Source organism: Amblyomma americanum, chromosome 8, assembly GCF_052857255.1.
Source record: "Amblyomma americanum isolate KBUSLIRL-KWMA chromosome 8, ASM5285725v1, whole genome shotgun sequence".
Classification (NCBI taxonomy): Eukaryota; Metazoa; Arthropoda; class Arachnida; order Ixodida; family Ixodidae; genus Amblyomma; species Amblyomma americanum.
The window spans coordinates 111,148,165-111,172,317 of NC_135504.1; the positions used below are offsets into that span (position 1 = coordinate 111,148,165).

A 24,153-nucleotide genomic window follows, 5' to 3' on the forward strand; every position below is an offset into this window, starting at 1 on the left:
CAGGCAGCGCAGTTCTGTAAGCCGGCGCCTCCCCTTACAAAAATTTCGTTAGACAGTCAGTAGACTATATATAGACTTCTGTCTATAAAATCTATTGACTCTCTATAGACACACCCTAGAGAAGTCTATTGGCAATACAAATTCTATAGACAGTCTATAGACTTATGGCCGTACAATTTTAGTAGACTTTTTTCTATAGAGAGTCTATACACTATCAATAGCCAAAAATAAATATCCATAGGAAGGCAACAGAGACTATCAAATGTCTATAAGAAGTCTATAGACCATTTTCGTAAGGTTCTCGCTCGTCGCTTATTCCTTTGCAAAGGCAGAGCACCTTGTCCATGGGTATCGTAACGTGAGACGCTCTGAGCGGGTTCGGCCCTACACAATGCAGGAACCTGAGCTGAGACGCAATATAACCGCTGTGCGCATTTGATTTTATGTGCGTGTCTGTGCACATATACAGTATTTGCCAAAACTAACCGGATAACGACGTTTGCTTCTCAGCCATATAGTGGAGCCCTTACGGAGAACCTTAAGACCAAATCGTCTCTAGAGGTGAGGACAAACGCTGTCCTTGCCTTGCGCAGATTTAAGGCTAAAGGGCTGCTATAACAGTTACGCTAGACGGCCAGGAAACGTACACCTTTGTTTGGGCGTTATTTATTTATTTATTTATTTATTTATTTATTTATTTATTTTACTGCCACGGTGGCCCAGTGGTTATGGCGCTCGGCTGCTGACACGAAAGACGCGGGTTCGGTCCCGGCCGCCGCGGTCGAATTTCGATGGAGGCGAAATTCTAGAGGCCCGTGCACTGCGCGATGTCAGTGCACGTTAAAGAACCCCAGGTGGTCGAAATTTCCGGAGCCCTTCACTACGGCGTCCCTTATTGCCTGAGTCGCTTTTAAACCTTTTTTTTATTTATTGAATACTTCAAGCCTTGTACATGTACAGGGAGGCTGGATAAATAAACAAAACAAATATAAACAAACTTAATGAATCATCAAAGCGTGGGGAAAGGAAATAAAGAATCATACCAGTCGGTTACGGTGCGAGGAAAAAATGAGAACCGCAATAAATCTGTTTTTGCGAAATGCGGGTCAGCGAGTTAGCAGTTGGAAATACGAGTTGAACGCGCCAGATAGGGCGAAGGGTTTATTCCTAGATTTGTATCCCAAAGCAAGAAAATAAATTGCAACCGTAGTTTTTTTTTTTATTAGTTAGGACGATCTACGCGCCCGCGTGTGCATCCCCTCGGGCGCACATTCGCGTCCGCATGCGTGCCGCTTCCCATATGAGAGATGGATTTGGGCATTCGCCTAACGCATGCAGCTTCTTCAGTTGGTGCCTTGAGAAAATTAGCTTCCTTCCTCGGCGAGCGTCTCCCGGTGACGTTCGCTTGAATCGACCGCTTGAAGCATGACTCACGTCTTGTGTGCACCGCGGCGCGCCGAATCAATACAGCCCCGCCTCGGCCGATGATGCCGTGTGGCGCCAGATTGGACGGAGCGCCTATTCAAGAAGTCGAGCTGCTAATTGGAGACCGCTGGAAACCGGATATTTGGTCGCGCCTGGAACGAGGCAGAAACCACTGAGAAATCGGCCGGCACTAATTTCTGCGGAGTCTTCGAACCTACGCGTTCGTACGCTCTAGACACGAATACGCCAATATGGGAGTAAAGAGGGCCTAAGTTGGCCTCCAGTACACTCTCTTTAAAGGGAGTACGCTAGAGGACGGATTACTCCCTCTTTTACACCTGTTCGTTTAGAGTGTACTCGGTGTGCAATTATGCGGCGGTTGAATCCGTAGGAATAGGACGGTACCGTGCGAACGATATTTGGCTCAGACGACGGAGCATGTCACTCTGCTGCCCAGGATTCGTAGTGCGACTGCTCAGCTTCGGGTGCATGCTCACTTTCCTGTGTACTTGTTTTGTTCGTCCAGTGACAGCGACATCTAACAATGAGTCGAACACAATAGCGAGAGGAACACATACAAAGAGTGGAATCAAAGCGAGTGACTGTCTTGTCGCCCCTCTGTGTGCTTGCGCCAGTGTCTTCATTCTGGTGATCATCCACCAACTAGCTAGCCAACAGCGTTTTTTTTTTTCAATCATTCCTTTAAATGCCTTGCGTGAGGTTTACGGGGTCTAGTACAGTGCCGGCTATTCCTGATAATTTCTTTAAATAAGAGCTCATACCGCGGTTTTTCGACCTTGAAGTTCGAGATAACTGTATTGCCGTCGAGCACCGCATGGGGACGTCTTTCGCAAAGCGTCCCGTGCCGGACGGATTGCCCAGCTTGCTGCTCCTCAGGAGGAGAGCATCCCAGGGGGTGATTCCATCAATGCGCCCGGCAAAATCGGGTCGAAGAACCCGCTCATCGCGTGCACAGAAATCACGTGTGAATACAGGGATGGCAGACTAGACCTCCCACCTCCAGATCGGTCGGTTTTTCGACGTGAATAGCGCACAGCGTGGCTCTAACGACCGCGGCACGGTTTGCTTGATGACGTCATCATTGTTCGATTTCCGAACCCATTCGTCATCATGATCAACCTGACTACGCCCACTGCAGTGCAAATGCCTCTCCCATGTCGCTCCAATTAACCGTGTCTTGGGTGCCGTGACTGCATCACGCTGCTGTCAATATCCGCAGGTTCTGCGTGGCGGTGGGTCTGCTGACTATTGCAAAATTCAATATATTTAGTTGGTAGTGCTTTAGTTGACACTTTTATAGAAGTCAGCGCTGCTGCTGCTGATAGGAAGAAGGGAAAGGAAAGTTCACGGGCCTGCCTACTGGCTCAAGCCGAGCCACGCTCTCTGCCGCGTGCTGAAAGTAGGAGAGTTAAAGGACAGGAGTGCAGAGATAGAAAGGAAAGCCGCGCGCTAATATGCCCCGGACCGATCCCGGAGGCAGTGCAATACCGGGCCGACCCGTGACAGAGTGCATCAAGTGAGCACTCCGCCATATTCCAAAAATAAGTTTAATATCGTGGGTGCAAGGACCCGCAGCAGATATTTAATTAAGTATCAGATATCACCACCACCACCTAAGTCAGCGCCTGTGTGATCTTTCTGTTGTCCTTGCTCGTTCGCTTTTTTTGCGTGTTCTTAATTTAACATCAATTAATTTTTTTCTACGTATCTGCCATAGGGGGCGCACTGCAGAAGTGATCTTTCCATTACCACGAACCGTACAGAAGGACGTGCACAGCGTCCAAATTCGTTGCCCCTATTTTTTTTACATTGTGTTGGTTTGGTTTATGGTTTATGGGGGTTTAACGTCCCAGAGCGACTCAGGCTATGAGGGACGCCGTGAGGTTATGAAGGTCTCCGGAAGTTTCGACCACCTGGGGTTTTTTAACATGCACTGGCATCGCACAGCACACGGGCCTCTAGAATTTCGCCTCCATCGAAATGCGACCGCCGCGGCTGGGGTCGAGCCCGCGTCTTTCGGGTCAGCAGCCGAGCGCCATAACCACTGAGCCACCGCGGCGGTGCTAAATTGTTTTTGTTATATCAGTTCGTGGTTGGAGAAAAACACATAGTTTGTGTAAATTCTCCGTAAGCTGATACCGCTAGGGCGCGCTGTACCTGTCGCAGTGGCTCACTGGGTATGGCGCTGTCATCCTAAGCATGAGGTTGCGGGTTCGATCCCGACTGCGGCTATAGCCGCACTTGGACAGCATCATCTGCACGAAACTGAAGGTCATTCTTTAGAAATCCAGGTGATGCCTGTTAAAAGTCAGAGAGACCTCGTGTGCGGCGTGCCTCGTAGTCGTCCCTTGTCTATGGGACATAAAAGTCCGTTGTGTAGTCGCGTGAGCCAGTGCAGATATTTTCCTTACTCTCAGTACTGTTCACGCTGAGCCTTCACGTTGTAATCCTAATATTTTCCTCGATCCTTTTCGTGTCTTGTGTGGGCAGACGGAGGAGAAGCAGGCGCACGAGATCCGCAAGCTCCGCAAGCAGCTGGACCAGGCCAACGAGAAGGTGGCCACGCTCACCTCGCAGCTCACCACCAATGTGAGTGGCTGCTTTATGCTCTCTCTCTCTCTCCGGTCTCTTCCAGGTAGATGTGATATCCTGAACGGCGTACCTACCTAAGCACTCTTCAAGCTATCCCCTGGTGGACACGGGTACGCCCGACCCGGACTTGGCGCCCGCGTTGACCCGCCGGCTCCCCTTTAAAAACCCTACAGGCGCGCTCACATTAGCGGGAAAACGCGCAACGCCGGGCGTTTCCCGCGTGCCGCTTCCCGCCCAAGCCGGTTTTTCTCCCGCGGACAGCCTGCTCTCCCGTCCCGCGGAGCGATGGGTTCGGTACCTATTTTTCCCGTGCCGGTGACCAGAACAGCCAATGGGCGCCGACCGTGAACCGTGACGTCGATCCCAGTTCAGTGACCCCGTCGGCGGAGGCGGAGGCTGCGCGCGTCCGGCCGGCCGGCCCCGGCCGGCCGGGCACTCGGCGGCTGCTTTGCCAGGGCGACGGGAGGGGAGCTAGCAGGGTGCGCTTTCCAGTCTTCTCTAGTGTCACGTGACTATCCCCTTCTCTTTCTGCTCGTTCGGGTCCTCCCTCAGCGCCTCCTCTTTCCACATTCCAAGACAACCGCAGCGAGAAAACGCGCGCAGTGCGAGCGTCATTCTGAGGGGCTGCGAGGCAGCGTCGACGTTGACGCTGTGCCGGCGCGGGAAGCTTCCCGCTAGTGTGAGCGCGCCTTACCACAAGGCAGCGTTTGTTCGGCGTCGCGTCAGCGTCTCGCAGGAGAGGGCGACGAAGCACACGAGGGCATACGAACTGGCGTCTCCAGACGGGGGTGGGAGAGATCTCGGGTAAAGGCCTTCAAATAATTATCCCCTGTCCGTAGTCAGCGGCGACGGGAACCTACCGCGGGGCAGGGGGGGGGGGGGGGGCAATAGCAAGTGTCGCTGTTGCCTTTGCAGAAACGGGCCGCGGATATTGGTCTTCGCCAGCCCCCACCTACGAAGTATTTCCGGCGCCGGTTCTGAGATCTGGCCTCGCCGCAGGCGAAATTCCGGCGCTGGGAGCGAGGCGACGCAGGGAGACGCAGACATCTGGCGAGGCCAGATCTGGACGACGCCAGTAGCCGAGGCGCGACGCCCAAGAAACTCTGCCTTGTGGTTCGGCCTTTATAGCATACCGCGACCCGCTACTGGGGTCCGCGTCCGTGCCTCGTCAGTGGGCACGCGCTGATTGGTTCCGACGCGACAGGCGTGCGTGCACCTGGCCGGACAAACGGCGCCACCTGGCGCCCTCAAGGCGATCCGCGAATGCGCAATGTTGCCCCGCGGGAGCGGATCGCAAAGACCGTTTACAGCGCGCAGTTCTTCCGTTTGAGACCAGATGGCGCCACAGACGCGCTCGGAACACGGCGCCATTACGGACCTCGTAAGTCGCTGGAGTGTACGCCTCGATGCAGTAATGGAAATATCGCGGGTGGCTGCCGAAGTGTTCTTTCTGCGAAGATGGGGAAAGGCAGAGGAAATACGTGCTTTATTGTGGATTGCAAGAATTGCGACAGAGAGTTAAAGGTGCAGGATGCGATCGTTTGCGAGCCTCACGGAACCGAACTGCACAAGGAAGTACTGCCCCTGTTCGCGCCCGTTTGCCATGCATCATTTCCGAACGGGCGAACGCGACAAACACGTCCGCCAGTGCTAGATGGCCAATATAGAAAGAAAGGTTACGATCTTGGAAAATCTGCGAGGGTAAGTGCGCAACATTGCTTCATGATCAAAGTGTTCCGCCACCGAAACCGTCACTTCGTGCTTTCAGTTGCTGTGCAGTTGCGCCTACGTGTGTAGTGAGGCCCCATTGCTCGTAAGTTAAGGTGTTCGGCAAATGTAGTAACAGCAGCGCCGGAGGCCAGATCAGGTACGGAAAAGAAGGACGACTTATGCTCCTACATGCCGCTACTGTAGATAGTGCGCTGCACAGCCGTACGAACGGACAACGCTTACCGTCCGTGTATTGTATGCCGTCTTGGTGCTACTCTTGAACTTCGCTCCAAGTAGAGCGCTTTTCGTGGACCAGATTCGGAATACAGCATTTGCGTTACGGCTGCTGGGCTGGATGATTGCCACTTCCTCGCGGTCCATGCGAGACAGCCACTAAAAGTTACCCCGCAGGCCAGCGCTCAGAGAGAAGCTGATTACTTACCACCAACGAGACCTCGAGCATTTTCATGTCCGCATATCGAGAGTGGAGCGTACCGCAATTTCATATGTGAGACTGACATAATTATGAACTTCGTGTAGTGTGAATGCGTTGCTGTGCGCGTTATAACAATTATATCGCGGAATCCTTCGAAACGATTGCGCGCCAGATTGTGAAGGCTGCTTGATGAATGGTACTGCTATACGTGGTAGTTAACATTTGTGTGTCTAATTATTTTTGTCACCTTTGTGTGTTTAACAAACCAATAGAAAATATTTTCGGTTTCCTAAGCACCGTTAACAGGTTGCAAACAAATGCGTACGATGTGCATGCGAGCGTTTTAGAGCGGTGTCTGCGTGCATGTACAGAATACTACAACGACCTGCGCTGCCGCAGAAGCATTAAACCTTGCCGTTTAAGATAATAACAATAAAAAAACATTCAGCAAAGCCTTCTGCGGACGCAAAGACAAGTATCAGGAAATCCATCCATTGGCTGGCTATGAAACCGGACACCGTTTTCAAGGCCACAAGGGATCAAATTAGAGTTCTCACGTGTCCTTCGAATCTTTGGCCAAACCATACTGTCTCCTTCCCACTATTTTACAACCGTATCAGCCGAAACACAGCCTGTTGGAACCGAACCATCAGACGCGGCAGCCGTCGCGACGAGGCGCGCTCGGAGCAGTCAGGAGGCGTGCAATGGCGGCGTGCTCACGTGACCAAAGATGGCAGCCCCCATGATACGGCGCTGTAAAGCGTCTATATGCTGTAACTCGTCTCGAAGACGCGAGAGCAGAGCTGACTCGCTACCTTTCGACGTACATTGAAAGCTGGTGTCACTCACGGCTTTTTCTCTGCGTCCTGTTTTTTTTTTTTTTGCGCACGCGCTTTTTTCTTTCGAACCTGAACATAGAACCTGAGCCTGGCCACATGTAAGCTTCTGCTCGACAAACGGGCTATATTTGGGGACCTTTCGCTTCTGATGACCGCAGTGCAAACTCATGTGCTCAGCACAGGAAGGAGGCCGGCGCTGCCCTGTGTGTATATTTTTTCTTGCGCTGTGTCTGCGTTTCAGCTGCGGTCTTCAGAAACGTGCTCCTCGCCTCGAAGACGATGAAAGAGAAAACACAAAATAAGAGAGGCAGTCGCCATGAAGGCCGGATGCCCATATCTGGTGTACGCGCCAGTGGAGTGATTTAAGGGTGGGGCCCGCACGACGGTTTTCCTGTGGCTGACGGTGCGGAGAAGCCTTCGAGCAATCTTTTTGTTGTGTGACAATCGGCGAGGGAGCGAGGGTCTCTCTCTTTAACGTCGGACTTCAGACGCGCGTCGTCTGTACTGGCAAGTACGGTTCCTATAGCTGAATACCGCGGACCCGTTCGTGTTTCTGTTCGCCGGAAACGCTTGGGAGAAACGCGTAGTGCTCGAGATCTGGATCAGATCTTGCTGGCAAGGTCAAAGCCGTCCAAAGCCGAATGGTGGCAGTACCACCTATGCAGGAGACCTCAGTGGTGGCCGAGCATTCGCCTCCTATGCGTTGTATAGGAGCATGGTTCGATTGCTGGCGTCGCCGGACACCCACCCTGTTTCCAACGGGTATCGACTTTGTGCTGGCAGAGTGCTTGGCAGAAAAAAATTGTATGGCGCCACCTCGTAGTACTGGCCAAACGATTTAGCCACCGCACTCTTTGGTAATGCTGCACTTGCACCGTTAAGATCATCTTCTTTATCATAGCTTAAGAGAAAAAAAGCTGTCGGCGTCTACTTCACCTCTGTGAGCCCGTGTCGAAATTGGCAGGATCCAACCTACACCAGCCTGCACGTGTTCCTCCTTGAATGGCAGTCGCGCGCACGTTGGCGTGACATGCGTGACGTCAGGTCGCCGTGTGGAGGCCTTGTACTGTCGGGGTCAAAAGTCCCTGGACCGCGTGATCCGTAAACGAAGCCGATTAGCAGCCGGCTGGAGTCCACAATTGTGGATGTGAAAAAGGAGGATTTTGACTTTCACCTCCACGAATATGCTCACCAAGCGGCGCCTAAATAATAGTTATCGGCTTCGTTTCCGGATCACGCGGTCCAGAGTCTTTCGTCCCCGACTGTACCTCTCCGTGGTTGGTATCCGTTCATGCCGTACTGGAACATATCGTATAATAGACCTTGGAGGCGAAATAAGTATTCGCAGCACAGCTGTATCGGGGCCAGATGAAACGCAAACAGGAGAGTAAGATGTTAGTTGAGGCATTAAGGGTTTCAGGATTTCAGGGTTTCAAGGATCTGTTCTGAAGTTGTAACGAGTCGCGCTGTTGTCACAAGTCCTTCAGGCGTTATTTTTGGTTCGCGTTCGGGTCTGTCGTGGTCGCATTTGATTTGGCATTGGTGGGGATTGAACAGTTCTATTCCGTACTGAACCCCGCTTGGACATATCTGATACAAGCGGTTGATACTTCGGTCTTTTTTTTATTGGCTGATCCATACTTGAATGAACATACGTACCTCACGCGAAATGGATGAGAACAAAGGAAAGCATGCGTGGCAGTATAGTTTGTGCGTCTTCGTTTTTCTTTGTTTCATTCACGCGAAATGCGTTCATGCAATGACGAAATTATCATCTTCGTATAAAACGATTTCGCTTGCACTCATATGCATTCGCCGTCATAATGAAATTGTTCCTCTGCAATCGGCTACCACGGGCCGAAGTTGTTTCAAAGCACTGAAAAAGGCGTCGCGTCGATTTGCGTGTCGTTGGACGGCGTTACAGCGTCGGGTATATAGGTGCGCTGCCTCTTTTTTGTTTCGTTTTATCGCGCAGTCGTAGAGACGGATGTGGCGACTTTCAAAAGCAAACGGGCTGTAAAATCTCTCGGGTCGTGTAGCGCCTGTTTACAGATTGAGAAAAAAAGAAAGAAACGAACGGCAACTGCATATGACTTTAGTAGAGAGGATGCGCTGCAAAGAGGAGAACGTGTTTTCTTCATAACTGTGTTCTTTTTATCCAGCATGTCAAATTAGCACAGAAAAATTGGCTGGGGTTCAACGTGGCTTGGACCTAGTTACACGAGCGAAAGTTAAGCATGGTCTCCGCTGTCTCAAATTAAACGTCAAGGTCAAGGGTCAAGGACATATTCATGATTATAGTTACCGAGCGATCATAGTCATGATCAAGTGGTCATACTACCATAGCTTGGGCCATACCACCGCGCAGATAAGTTCGATTTGACCTTGTGAGGCACTGAAGCTCATTGTTGATGTGATCTCAAGGTCAAAGGTCAGGTACCCAGTGGTAATAGTCATACGATCCCGTGGTCACACTACCATAGCTTGGGCCATACCACCACGCAGTTAAGTTCGATTTGACCTTGTGAGGCACTGAAGGTCATTGTCGATGTGATGCCCGCTGTCCCAAATCAAATGTTAAGGTCAAAGGTCAGGTACCCAGTGGTCATAGTCATACGATCCCGTGGTCATACTAGCATAGCTTGGGCCATACCACCACGCAGTTTAAGTTCGATTTGACCTTGTGAGGCACACTGAAGGTCATTGTCGATGTGATGCGCACTGTCTCAAATCAAATGTCAAGGTCAAAGGTCAGGTACCCAGTGGTCATAGTCATACGATCCCGTGGTCATACTAGCATAGCTTGGGCCATACCACCACGCAGTTAAGTTCGATTTGACCTTGTGAGGCATTGAAGGTCATTGTTTCATCCACATCGAAATCGGAAGTTGTATCCGAAGGAGTGGAGCTCTCGCTCTAAAACACCAGGCTCAAACACCAGCTCAGAACGGTCGTCAGGGCAAATTGGATGGGGCATCCGCTCCCCGAAAATGCGGAAGTCTAGCGGCCCGAGCTGTGATTAGGCTTCCTCCTCTCCTCAGTCATCTTTTTGTCTTTCTATTTTTTCATCTTTTATTGCGGCAGCACTCGCGGCCGTAAAGACGGCCGCTTTTATTACGCCGTAACCTCTGGGAGCTCCTCACGAATGCAGTAGTGCTTTGCCGCCAGGAACCGAGCATAAGTATAAAACACAGACGTCGCGGCACTCGAGGTTGTATCTCGATGGCCCATTTTCGGGCACTTCCGACAAATGCTTCCGTGCCAGAAAGCTCTTGAGGAAGCCTGCCTCTCCGCTTCAAGGTCGCGGTCGTGACTTTGAGCCGTTATTTTTGTATCCAACTGGCGTACAGTTACGCTTGTGCAGACTCTGCCAAGTATCGACCAGGCATGTGTAGCAGTTTGTTTCGGGCGACAGTCCTTGGGCGGCCTTGGAGGAACGGAGGATCCGCCTGCCTCCTTCTGTCGTGCTGCTTACTGAAGTGAGATTCGGAAAAGGCCTTGGTGTATTTTGGCCGAAATTGCGATGGGTGTTTAGCTGGGGGCAGTGCGTGTACTGCAGATAGTGCTTGCGCCGACTGTAACTGCATTGAAAGCAACGCGACCTCACCCTGGCAGAAAGGTTTCGTGACTTCTCCGCTGAGGCATGAACGGATTCCAACTGTCGGTGTGGGAAGGAATTGAATGAAAAAAAAAAAAACGAGAAAGAGGCACACTCTATCAAGCACACCAAGTTTTGGAAGCACTGTACATAAATAACACCTACCTGCAGTCTTGTATCAGAAGGCCTTCACATAGCGAAATATGCAAATAGGTTTGAAGATAAAAGAATGGTAAGGAGAAAACCCGCCCACCACCCACCAATATGGTTGCCAACTGGCTCATCCATTATAGAACCGTGGGTCGTTATCGAGAAGGAAGATTCCTAATTCATTTCATTTGTTTCCTTTACTGCTTCCAAAATTCACGCACTCAGCGGCCGTGTACTTGCAAGCGAAATGATTTAGCATCTTCCATCCTGGTCGTCAATCACTTGTCCGCTGATCTTTTGCCACCATGCGAGCACCCAACACAGAAGCACGTGCGATCTCGTCAGCGCACGGAAGCTTCTTTATGCTGCGCAGGCCGCCGGCGGGAGGCTCGCATCTCATGCAATCAGCAATGACGTACCTATTTCTGCCTCCATACCCCCGCCATTGCTGCACAGCTGTTTCATGCAACGCTTGGGTTGGTTGGTGGAATGCTTTTCTTAGGGCCGTTGATTATCCGGGTAATTATGCTGAGTATTCATGCACCACATACAATTGGTTAAGCAGAGCCCTAATGTTAACTTTGTTTTCTGCTGTCGGACACAAATTGAAACGCAACGAGGGCAGTATCACGGAAAACAAGCGCCTGGTTGCTCGTGCATCAGAGAGCTGCGAACCCTGCTGCGGTGGCTACAGTCTGACTACAGTCATAACTGGTCAGCAGGAAAGGAGAGGCGCAGTAGATGTGTCACCCGGGGTGGACGACCGAACAGCGGCGTCAGCTAATTGAGATGACTGTGAGAGGATAGATGGACGATAACGATGGCGAATAACGAATTAGTGTTACTATAACAGAGCGATCAAAACGTTAGCCAGGAACACAGGTTCCTGGGACGACAGTGTAATGGCAATCAATCATCATTCGCGGAATGTTTCGCTCGATTTTTTGTTCGGCTGGACTACTGTCACCAGACGCAGTTTTCAAAGGGGGATGCATTCGCCGGCACCCGCACACCCTCGCTCCCGTGAATTGCTTTCTGCGCCGCCGCCCTTTGCGCCCTCCTTCTGACGCTGCAGCAAACGCTCTTCTCTGGCTACTCGTCGCTGGCGGCAGGTGGAGCGACGCTCGCAGTTTTTGCCAGCGGGGGAAAAAAAAAAGAGCAGCGTCGCAGCGTTGAACGCACGATGTCAGAGAGGCTGTTTCTGTCCTGTTTTTTACTGGTACCAATGCCTACCGATTTCCTCTTTGGCACGACGTTCGAAGCTCGCCGTTTCAGAGTCCGTAAAGCTGTTTTCATGGTTTGAGGAATAAAAATCTCGTGGAAAAGGCGAAGAGTTGAGCTAACACCAAACGATCGAAAGGCAATATATAGGTACTGCAAATATGCTGAGTGTTTTTTTTTAATTTTAATCCATTTTTAACAAAACAGATATGTGTACTTTCGGACTCGACCGCGGAGGCTACTTTTTTATGGAGGAAAAACGCTAAGGCGCCCGTGAGCTGTGGGATGTCAGTGCACGTTAAAGATCCCCAGGTGGTCGAAATTATTCCGGATCCCTCCACTACAGCACCTGTTCTTCCTTTCTTGTTTAACTCCATCCTTTATCCCTTCCCTTACGGCGCGGTTCAAGTGTCCAACTATATATGAGACAGATACTGCGCCATTTCCTTTCCCCAAAAAAGCAATTATACTTTCGCTAGCCAGTGGTTTGGCCTCATCAACAGTGCTTGACAATTGTCCTTACAACATCTGTCTTCCCTGTGATCATATCGTACTTCCTGCTTATCCCACATCCCCTGTGCATGATGCACGAAGCCCTGCAGCTATTACGAAATTGCCGGGGGTTGGGAGGCACACTCATCGTCGTCTCGAACGAACGCTGAGTAACAGCAGCAGCAGTATCGCCAAAATGACGCCGTAATTGCGAAGCCGTGTCGGCGTGCAGCCAGTCTTGTCCAATCTTGAGCCGTGTTTCGTCTTTGTTACTTTTTTTTCCCTCGCGGCACCTTTATTTCATTTCCGGCGTCGCATGCGGCTGCATTGTGCTCGCGTCCGGCGGCGATTTGTTCTCGTCGTAGCTGTCATCACGTCTTCCCGGCCCCGAGATATATGGCGCGGTTGCGCGGGCTTCTCTGAGGCCTCCGAGAGAGCAGCGCGCGGATGCCTGGGCGGGAATTCTCCCTCGCGCTGCTCATGCCGCGAGGAGACAAGCGCACTTTGTCACGGCTTGACAGCCTTCTCACGAGCCCCATACTGCGAACACCGCAGGATACCACGGATTTTGGTCTCTGCCCTTCTCGGCCGATCAGATGACGGCGCCTGGACTGGTAGATAAGAGCCAGTTTCATCGCGTTTCGTCGCATGCAGTGGCTGCCCATGAACTTACTGAGACATGACGTGCAGCTGTCGACGGGCTTCTTGGGCTTCCTTGAACTTGCCGGAGGTCAGGGAGATAAGGCGGAGGATTTTCAGCCGAACCGTCCGCACTTTTCGACTCGCGAAGATTTTCGAGCCCTGCCAAGTGATAACGGCCGCAGAAGATATCCGCCAACGTGCCCGAGCGCATGCACCAGGACGCACTGTGCAGCAAGCTCGCACTCTAACTAGAGTTCCGCGAAACTAATGACGCTAAGAAGTGACAGCTCAGATCAAAGATTTTCCTTTTGGTCGTTGTGTGCGAACCTCTCCACGCGCATACAAGTCCTGCTTCCTCGGGCAAAAATTTTGAAAATAGCGAAGTCGTAAGCCACTGTTATGGAAATATTGAAAGTGATGCTCCATCATTCTTATATGTCGCAAAATATTTCTTTTAAAGTGTTTCCAGCGATCGCTTCGAACAGTTAAGATTGCCATAGAAAAGGAATGGGGGACGCTTTTGACGATAACAAATCATGAAAAAAAAAAAAAAGACTGCCGTCGGGTGATCTGCGGCTATATTGATTGTTATAGTGAAATCTTACATTATATGAAAAAAAAAATTGCGTTCATAAACGGTTTCCTGCTCAAAAACGCTTTTGTCGAGAATTGTTGGGTATGCTATAAATAGCTATCATTTTCACCTACTGCACGACACCGTTACTAGTTACGAAATGAAGGTATTTAACCTGAGCGTGGTCACCACCAACAAAGCCCTTTTATGCTGGTTTTCGTGAACCGTTATCCGTCCCCTTCTGCGCGCATGTGCCTTGCCTGCTCAGCAGTCATCAAGCCCTACCTATTCAAACCATAGCACTATATAAGACTTGTTCGGAGCGCACGAAAGTGACCGCCGCTCTGTGTACTAGCACCTTCTAGAATCCACTGTGATACCCTTATATATGCATGGCTGTGCTCGTTGCAAAATCCCACTCATTCCTTTCGTTGGCTTCACTCGCTGTGACAGAAACCTGCTTCGTTCATTGCGATCTTGGACTCAGCGATTCAGCCAGGTTAAATGGATTCCGGATTGTTTTTGTTTGGTCGCTACAGAGGTCGGCCCGATGCAGTGTAAGTGGCTCTGTAACAATGCGCGGTAGGCTACTCACGAGCCGTAACTGCCGTGCGGTGCGCTTGGTTTAAATATCACAGCCATTCTTCCGGAAGAACCTCACTAGCACTCAATTTTCCACCTTTTGATGGCCTGCATTCGTAGATAATTCCCCGACGTCCGGTCATTCCCTCCCTACGTTCGTATAGTTGGCTGCTAGTGTGGAATATTGGGAGAGTCGGTATTGATCCATGAGAAAAGGAGCGCGAAAACAACACACAGCACGAGCGGTTTGTGCTGTGTGTTCTGTCTTCGTCCGTCGTCTTCTTTTCGCGCTCCTTTTCTCATGGCTGCTAGTGATATGTGCTTGTAATCGGACACAACTCAAGAACTCGGCCGCAAATGAACCTGGAAGAAGGCCGTCAAACCGACGGCGTCGACCGAGTGTCAGGATGCAGTGTCAGAATGTAGAAGGCACAAGGGCATTAACCGAGGCGTCATGACAAACGGTCGGCGCCACAGGTTGGACAGCCTCCTTTGAGAGGCATTTGCCGCTGCGTTCTTGAGTTGCATCTGAGTATATAAACCTTGAATACGGCATAAAAGAAAGTTTTAAAAAATGTTTGTTTACAGTTACTGTCTTCGCCGGGGTGTTTGTAGCTTATTCGCGTATGCTTTTTATTGAGTTCGAATTTACTCTAGCTGCGTTTACTAGTGGCTTATTTACTTTGCAACTTTCCATTGGTTCATTGCGTCCTTTGTCGTCCTCCTTCTGGCCCATCGGAGAAAAAGTTTGAGTTCATCAGTGCGGTCTGCGCGCCTAGGTGTGTTCGAGATATCCCTGTCCTGGATGCAACTTAGCATTCCTGCGAAGCGCACGTGAGTAAATCCTGGCCTACAAAGGACATAATGTATTTTGAGGCATTATAAAAGAATAAGAAAATTTGCGCCTCGCCCGCACCACTGATGTATCGCCGGTTTAATCTCGTGTAATATAAATAATGTGTCCCGAGGACGATTGGGATTTTTCCACCCGAAAGTGGAAAGCAATCAACGAGGAACAGCTATATACTACAGCGACCCACAGCCGGAGGAGCGGGCCCGGGGTTGGGATGGGTCTTAGGAATGGGAAATAGGTTGTCACGTAATGGCTTGCGGGAATAGGGATGGGAATGGGTACGGGGAGTAATTTTGACTCATTCTGATCCATTCGAGCTCTATTTCAGGTCTCCTTAGAGGACGACCACTCGATATTTGTCAGTAGTGTGGCGCTCGTCCTCCAAGCGCACGTCCATACCACACAGTGGAGCCCTTTCCGTTCATGTTTATCGATATTCGGTAATAAATGACATTACTCGTTCACTATATATAGGCACGGCAGTGAAGAACTTCGCCGCAGGCTTCGTCGACGCCGCTGCGGAGTCGCCGCAGGTGCTAATCGGGGTTCGTCTCTAAAGTCCGTGTTTCCGGTGGCTGCGATGTCAGTGTGGATGATTTATTTCTCCGCTGTTCTCTTGTTTTTTTTTTTCCCCGCTTGTTTGGTTGCATTCTTCGTGTAGATTAGTTCGTTGCTGTTCTCCCATTCTGCTGGGTCTTGCTACAAAGCTTATTTCCTTGTCGTCGTGTATCAGCCTCTTTGCTTTTTTTTTCCCCTGGACAAAACACACCTGTTAGCCCTCTGGGAAGAAGGAGTACGATATAATGTGTAACGGCCCGCGAAGGCCTCCGCGCTTACGCAGAAACAGCTCTGCTGAGATCCTGTTCTTTAGCGCCAAAGTACCCATACGATATGTCCCTCCTTTTTCTTTTCTGTTTCTGTGCTATTCTTTCTCTCTGGCTGTTTGCCTCTCACTTCATTGCTCGCTTCATATCTCCGTCTCTTCGTGTGTGTTCCTTGTCTGTCCAAACGGCGTGCTTTGACCAGAATGCCTGCGTACGTTGCTATCGCTGTTATCTTCCGTCTCACCTTCCCGGATGGTAAGTGATGCGGCACACGTCTGTGTAATACACCTTCCCGGTACCCCGCTCTCGCAGGCTTTTCCTCTGATAATCTCCTCTGCGTGGCGTAATATCGCAAAGAGCTTCCATTACTCCGAATTATACCTTGGCTCCCCGCACTCAATCCGGCCAAATCCCGCGCGTGGCATAGAAGGTGCGAATGAACTCCCTCCATTGCGCTCGATAGCGCATAACGCCGCTCGTGGGGTGAAGATCTTAAAAGCGCGATTTCGGCAGTCCGCGCGGCAAGAATAAAACGCCGACGCTTCTTGTCACCTATATACTGCCTTCGAGTCTTCTTTCAAGCCAGACCAGTCGCCGAATGCGACGGGCCGCGTACTGATACGGCGGCGGCGCGTTGATTCAGTATTCACGGGGGTGCCTTTCCTCGTCCCACTATGCACGGAGCCTGGTGGTTGTGCGTCTTCTCTGGGTGCAACTAGGTCGGAAGGATTATTCCCCTTATCTCATTGTTGGCGGCAGATACGCGCTGGTCCGGGCCGCGTATTTACCTCGTGTTGTGCTGCTCCGATGTGTGTGGTCTCTCCCGGCTGTATCGGTGGCTGGGTGGTTTCGTCATCCCTTGGATTTGTGGTCCTTTCCGTGTCCCGAGGTGCTTTGAGCCCGCGTAGTACTCTGTAGCGGCCTGGCCGACTGCCCGCCGCCGTGGCTTCGAGGTTGCGGAGTTGTGTCACTGAGCGCTGGGTCACGATTACGGGTTCGATCCCCGCCGTGGCGGACGCATTTCGGTGGGGGTGAAATGTGCGAGCCCCGGCGCGTGTACTGAGATCGGTAGGCCTTGTGAACCACCAAGCAATAGTAATCGCCTGTTTATTATTGCTTATCTTTGTCAGTGACTGCTCATTTCCCAAACACTGAGAATCGCGGTATTGACGCCGGCGCATTGCCGCTCGGGTCAGGCAGATTCTTGTACACTGCAGGTATATCCTCGCTGAGCGACACCAGCGTGTGTATATATAGTCGCTCTCAGTTTAGCATGTCTGAGACCTAAGAAGCGAGCGACGCCTTGTTCGGCGATTTGATGGAGGTCTTGAATTGGCTTCTGACATTTTTCCCGCCCTCCTTGCTGCGTCCTTTGTCTGGGTAGGGTATTTTGTTTTCTTTTAACGCGATAGCGTCAAGGTTCTCGCTCTCCGGAAAATCCGTCGGCGTTGTGAGCGAGAAATCCCCGGAGCAGCAACCCTATATGTGGGCCACATAAGTCACATCACCTTGTGGCGTCATCACAACCTGCTCACCGGATTGTGAGCAAGCAGCGCACCGTGCTGGACAGTTAAATTAATGATTGGACGCGAAAGGTTGCTCGGGAAGTGCAACCTGAGTCGCACAAACCCCATCGGTGACAGGAATCGCTTAACCGCTGCACCCCTCAGCCAGGAGTGGTACGAGGACTCCCAGTGATCTGTGAATGTTAAGTAGAGAATGACCAACTCGGCATATGTGAGCATTAACCTGTTAACGCTGTGGCGTCGTATACCCTTCAGGTGGAGCTTAAGTTTCCCGTCTAATTCTTGCTGGACTGCTTGGTAAACTCTGCACGCTCGGTTTGTCGAAATTCGTTCCCTTTGTGAACCAGCTGTCTAACCTAAATAGTGGTCTAAACTCATGGTCATCATTATCAGCGGCTTCGTTGATCCACTGCCAGACAGGGCTTAACATTTAGTGCTGATTTCACGGAGTCCGATTTTATTTTGCCGTAAACCCGTGGAGAGGCATGTGTGCAGATTGCGATTTCGAATTGTTAGATTCGTGTATTTGGGACAACATCGAATTACCGTGGGCTTCAGAGTAAGCACCTATATAAGAGCATAATGGAAGAGATCTCTGCAAATAAGTTTACATATGTTAACTCCAAGGTGCGATTATCCGGCCGCGGCGTTACTTTCGTTGATAAAACGCCCCGCTGTCCTCACAGCGTTTTATATCTTTCCATCACGGATCGCGAAAAAGTGTCCAGAGGGCTATGTCTGAATACTGCGTGTGTCTGGCGTGTGCGCTATATAACGCGAGACGTATAACGTGCTTTAAAAATGAATATGTGAACCAGCAGTAGCCGCAGCCGCCTAGAGGGACAACAAAGTTCACAATGATGACAATACATCAGTCGTGAACGCAGACTAAGAGTGGCCAAAAAAAAATTAAATATTTCTCACTTTCATGATCTTTGCCGGAGTACATGTAGACCTGCCGGCTGTATAATTCCTATCTGGCGTCCAACAAAGAGATTCGTCTCTCCCTCTGCCCGTCTCATTATCCGTGATGCAGCGAGTCACGCTATGGCGTGGACGCGCGTCAGAACCGTTCTGCGCTGCGATGATGACCGCGAAACGGTTCCCGTGCGCATCGCTCTTGGGACATTACGTGCCCCGCCGCGCGCGCACTAATGTATCAACTCCTCGGGCTGCCCGTCTTCCCCAGCGCCATTTCGAGCGAGAGCGCGGGACTACAGACCTCAGCGAGGCTGACACTGGCCCCTGTGCATAGCGGGCTGCGTGCGATGAGCCTCTGCGGGTGCACACAATAGAAGCTGCGGATGCCACTCCGGAACAGTACAAAATGGCCCGCGATGTGGGCAGCCATTTGTATTCAACCTTGGTTTGCTCTGAGCTCGCCCGAGGACTCGCAAAGCGGACCGTAAAATGGGAATGCATGGTGGCACCGGCCGGCGTCTTTCAGCCGCGCAAGCTACGGAAGAGGGAATTTGAGCAAGGCGAGCGGAAAGAATATTTGGTCCAGTAGTGGAGTCCATTAAAGTTGGACAGGCGCACGCACAAAGCACAAGGAAGACTGGCTGCTCTGAAGACGGGGCCGATCTGCACTCATTTACGCACCGTTGCACCACCCGTCGCTTCTTGACGCAGTATCGGACGCTTTATTATTGTTATTATTTTTTCTTGCCGCAAGCCCGCGCATATACAAAGGAGCGGTCGCAACTCTGTTAAAGGGACACTGAAGTTAAGCTGCACCGAATTTTGTTTCTTGGCGAAATTCGATTACTTGGCATTTTTTTAGTGCGATTGTATTTATCTTGTCGTCTTGCAAACATCGGGTTTCTCCCTAATAAAATTGCCTCATTGGTCGAGAGTGTCGTGACGTCATCGGCAACGCCAAATTTTTGAAGCCTGAGGGCTGGAATTTTCGGATACCCTAGATGGGTTACCATATATGATTATACCAGTCAGATCAAGTCTTCCGCCGTAATCTACCCACTAATTCCTACTAATCCATCTTGATGCACACATAAAACCACACTAATTAATAATACCTCAGTGCATTTACCGGGGTGGGCCTACTTCCGAAATTTGGGGGTTCTTTGGAATATTTGGAGGTGGGCGAACTTGTCAATGCTATCGCATTTTCTTTAAGGATGTGGTCAAGAGGGCCCCAACTTTTTTTGGCTCTGCTGATATTTCGCCAACAAAAGGCAGTTTCATTGCTGGGAAGTTTGGAGCGAAGAATGGAATATTTTCCCCCTCAATTCGACGCGAACTGTCGATGTCATGCTGATGACGTCAGGATCATGAGGGACATCGTGATCGCCGGTTGAAAGTGGATTCCGTTGACGGGGCCTCTCGATGGAACCGCTTCCATCGAGCGGCCGTGGCGGAGGGCTCTCTAGCAAGTTCCCCGAGTGGCCGCCGCGGTGGCTGAGTGGTTATGGCGCTCGGCTGCTCACCAGAAAGACGCGGGTTCGATCCCGGCCGCGGCGGTCGAATTTCTATAGAGGCGAAATTTAGAGGCCCGTGTGTACTGCGCGATGTCAGTGCATGTTAAAGAACCCCAGGTGGTCAAAATTCCCGGAGCCCTCCACTACGACGTCCCTCATAGCCTGAGTCGCTTTGGAACGTTAAACGCCCACAAACGAAACCATAAGCCAGGTTCCCCGAGCAAAGAATAAAAAAAAAATGACGTCACTGCAGTGTGCTTTCGCAAACGGCCCGTGGCGGCGACAGCAGCGTTTCATATCTTGTTCTTTTCTCGGCTACGCTACATCGCCATTCAGTCTATAACGGTGGCAACCCGGCCTTCTCGCTAATGACGTCACGAGTTAGAATCGACCCACTAGAAGATTTCAAATCCAATTTTCTCGCCGACAGATGCACCTCTCTCTGCCGGACAAACGTCAGTGCAGCCAGAATGAGCCATATAATCGATGTTTACTGAGACCAGTAATATGCGCGAGTTGTCTTCAGGGTCGCATTAACGCGAAGTGTTGGGGACGCACTTTCAGCGCATAGGCTCCCAGACTTCGCACCCGTCCTGGACGGAGAAGTGGTTCAGCAGCGATATTACTGCGCACACTAAACGTGCCTATCATGCACCATCATCACCATCACCAGCTTCACCCTCACTACGCCCACAACAGGGCAAAGGCCTCTCTCATGTCTCTCCAATTAACCGTGTCCTTTGCCAGCTGCGCCCACCGTATGCCCGCAATCTTCTTAATCTCATCCGCCCACCTGACATTCTGCCGCCCCTGCTACGCTTGCCTTCTCTTGGAATTCGCCACGTTACCGTTGAGGACCAGCGGTTGTCTTGCCTTTGCAGCTACATGCCCTGCCCATTTCTTGCTCTTGATTTCGACTGGGATGCCATTAACCCGCGTTTGTTCCCTCACCCACTTTGCCGGTTTCCGGTCTCCTAACGTTACACCAATAATTTCTCTTTCCATGGCTCGCTGCGTTGTCCTTGGCTTAAGCTTAACTCTTTTCGTTAGCCTCCACGTTTCTGCCCCGTAGGTGAGTACCGGTGAGATACAGCTGTTGTACAGTTTTCTCCTGAGGGATATTGGGATATCATGCATGGAAAGTAATTAATTTGGTGTAATGAAACGCCAGTTATTTTACTACAGCTTTCTTTATTCGTAATGTAGCGAATTACTTCTCTGGTTCATAGCTAAACAGCGCGGGAAGACAGGGCAGACGAACGAAATAACACTCAACACAAGCGCCGAGTGTAACAACGAATCAGTACCAACTTGCCCCAAATTGCAGCCTTACTCTTCTGGTCTAATGATTCGTTCATGTGCTTTATTTGTTCGGGGCGGTAATTTCGCGGCAAAAGTAATTAATTTATTCCGAAATTACTTTCGTTAAAAAGAGGCCACAATTGGTTGATCCGGAAGAGCTTTGGTCTTTGTGCAGGCAAGCGGAGCGAAATTTCCGTCGATCACTTTGAAGATCAGTTGCCCAGCAGCACATTAAACTGAGAAACCCGAAATGCTTGTGGGCGCTAACACCAGTGTACTTCTGCGTAAGCGTAAAACCAAAAAATAAAACTTACCATTTTAAACATAATTGCATTCCCTTTAGGAAGCACTTGTAACTTAATAATGTCATTGCTTGGTGTGAACAGTACATGGTATTGTAATTTAATGGCCCTTGCGGGATTTTAGGGGAAAATAAGTAGTAACGTAATTTAGTTACTTTTCAAAAGCAGTTGTGCCATGTGTGCTTGGTAAAGAAACTTCAACAGTGGCGGGCGCTACCGCCACGAACGTGTTATACATGCGTCGGAAGTGTGCTCGTGGGGGATGATCCGGCGTGCGCTTAATTCCCTTCCATTACGTGCCTGTCGGCGCTCGATGCGTGACCGCGGCAGCGCACGCCTTCTCTAGCGCCCTTTGCGTGAGTCACGTGATTGGAAGGGGGAGAAGCGGGGGGCGGGGGTGCCCGCCGCGTGCCGCCAATTTTGCTCACCTCGTGCACGCAAGCCGGACATACCGCTCTGTTCTGTTGTTTTTGTTCATTGTTAGTTCACTCCATCGAGGCCCATGCGCGCGGCTGTTCCTTTGTTAGGCGCTTTTCGGTAACGGCCATGCGATATGAACAGGAGAGCTCTTACAGATAGGTTCGACTCGTTGTGGCAAACAGCGCAGAATACGAGGCTCTAGAAAACAAGAGGTAACACAGGAACATAATTAAAAAGAAACCGATTCTCAGTGGGTCGTTTGAATGAGTCAGCAGTCAAATGTTTGTTGTATCCGAGGTTGACGCACTAAAGTTCGTTGTATCCGAGGTTCATTATACTCGAGGTAGCATACTGCCCACCGTGGCAGGTCAGCCAGCTCCCACTGGCTACTGACAAACGGCGGTCGCCATTACCGCTTGCTCAGACCCTTCTAATGCTCTCGTTCAACCTCTGGACGGATATTCATGACGATCATCATCATTAACCGGACTACACCCACAGAAGCGCGGAGGACCCCTCCTAATGTTCTTCAATTATCCGTGGAGCGCCAGCCGCCACCACCCGGATATTCATGCAAGTAGCGCTAATTAGCAACGCTACACAAAGAGGAAAAAAACAGCGGTGCGGTATTTCGAGGCACATGCTATACGCCGAAGATTTCCCCGATTGTTTGTCTGCTGTGGTGCGTTGTGCAGCGCGAATTTCAGCAGCTCCATCTAGCACACCGCTTATTGCCAACCTCTCAATAGAGGGCGCTGGCAGAAAGTATACTCGTCTAAATTCAGCCATACGCGCACGTCACGTATTCGTCGTACTGAGCTGCATAGGCAAGCATTTTCGTTATGTCTCCTTGATTACCACCGTTGAGTGTTTCTATGCGGGACCGCATGTTTCGATGTCCGTGAAATTCCTTAGTGAAGTGTAAATGTATATGCGTTACATTTGATGCTGCCGATGGTGTTTCTAATAACCAGGAAAAAAGAAAGCGTGGATTCTGCGGCTTCCGAAAACATGCGCTTGCTTCAAAAAAAAAAAAAAAATCCCGGGATGGCGAGACTATACTTCCCCTATATTCCGCCTCTTGATGCGAGGCCCCCTACCTGGAGAATGAAGGAAGCGAAAGCCCTCGGCTCATGTATACATGCATTGACGTAGCACGCTCACCATGCCACCCCGTGGGGCAGGGATCGGCGGGTCGGGGTACGCATAGGCGGGAGAGGCGCTCATTAATTAAATACGCGCAGCTGGCTACTACGCCCGGCCGCAGTGTGTGGTTCTTGCTCCGTTCGTGAGGGAACCCCGCATATGCGCCTCGTGCGGTCACCGCTGACCCCGCCCAGGAGATGAGACGGCCGCGCGCTCTGGCGGGAAAAGCGAAAACACGCAACGTATATAGAACGGAGACGAGGTATCCACCGCGGCACTGGCCGGAACAAGCGCATTTTATATCTACGTGCGCGTTTTATATCTCGTGTCTCTGGCAAACATTGGGTGTGTATGTGTGCGCTTCCACTGCCCCCCCCCCTCGGCGGGTTCGGTGGGGCGGGGACGTGCCTCGCTCAGTCTCACGCTGTCGTGTAGCGTTTCCTTTCTGCCTGCGTTATATATCTGGTGTGTGCCCATCGCTGCCAGCCGGTATTCGCTGAAGCCGCATAGGCGTCACATAGACACTCTAAAATAAAATAAAAAAGTGGACATGTAGGCACTGTCCAGACACATCTGAAAACATACATGTGGCAGCTGGAATAACTCAGTCTAAAATAGGTTCTACGCCATGGCCTCGGAGGCAGCAGGTGTCGACAAAGGTGGTTTGTAGGGCTCGGCCCACAACCCCACCTCCCGCCCGCGAATTAAGGCCCCCTGCACCGTCTCAGAATGATCATGGCTATGTTGTGCCCACTCAACAGCTTCGCTGAAATCCTACGAAATTTCCAAAATCCTTCCAAAGAATTTAGCAGGTGGGAAAAAAATAGCACTAAGAAGGATACAAACCAGGGCTTTCACACCCTCGAAATCTTGAGACAGGGAGTCGAACCGCCGGGTCCGTACTCACTTTGTTCAATAAACAATTTCGACAGCAATTGCAGGGCTAGGTTTTCCACTTGCCTCGCCACTGCGTTGTGTGCGACAATGGGTGTGTCAGTTTCTCGTGCGCTATACCGCCCAATCTCTTCCGCCGCAACGCGATGAAGAGGAGGAGCTGCGC

General features: G+C 50.9%; 1 protein-coding gene and 1 pseudogene across 6 annotated transcripts in view; one reads left to right on the forward strand and one right to left on the reverse strand.

Annotated features, from left to right (window-relative positions):
• sick (sickie) overlaps positions 1-24,153 on the forward strand; it is a 959,410-nt gene that overhangs the window by 802,782 nt on the left and 132,475 nt on the right. For all 6 annotated transcript variants that reach the window (XM_077635300.1, XM_077635298.1, XM_077635296.1 and 3 more), the window contains one exon: positions 3,937-4,035. In XM_077635300.1, the coding sequence (XP_077491426.1) occupies positions 3,937-4,035 (99 nt within the window). The remainder of the gene's footprint in view (positions 1-3,936; positions 4,036-24,153) is intronic.
• On the reverse strand, positions 2,901-3,028 carry LOC144102848 (U2 spliceosomal RNA; annotated as a pseudogene).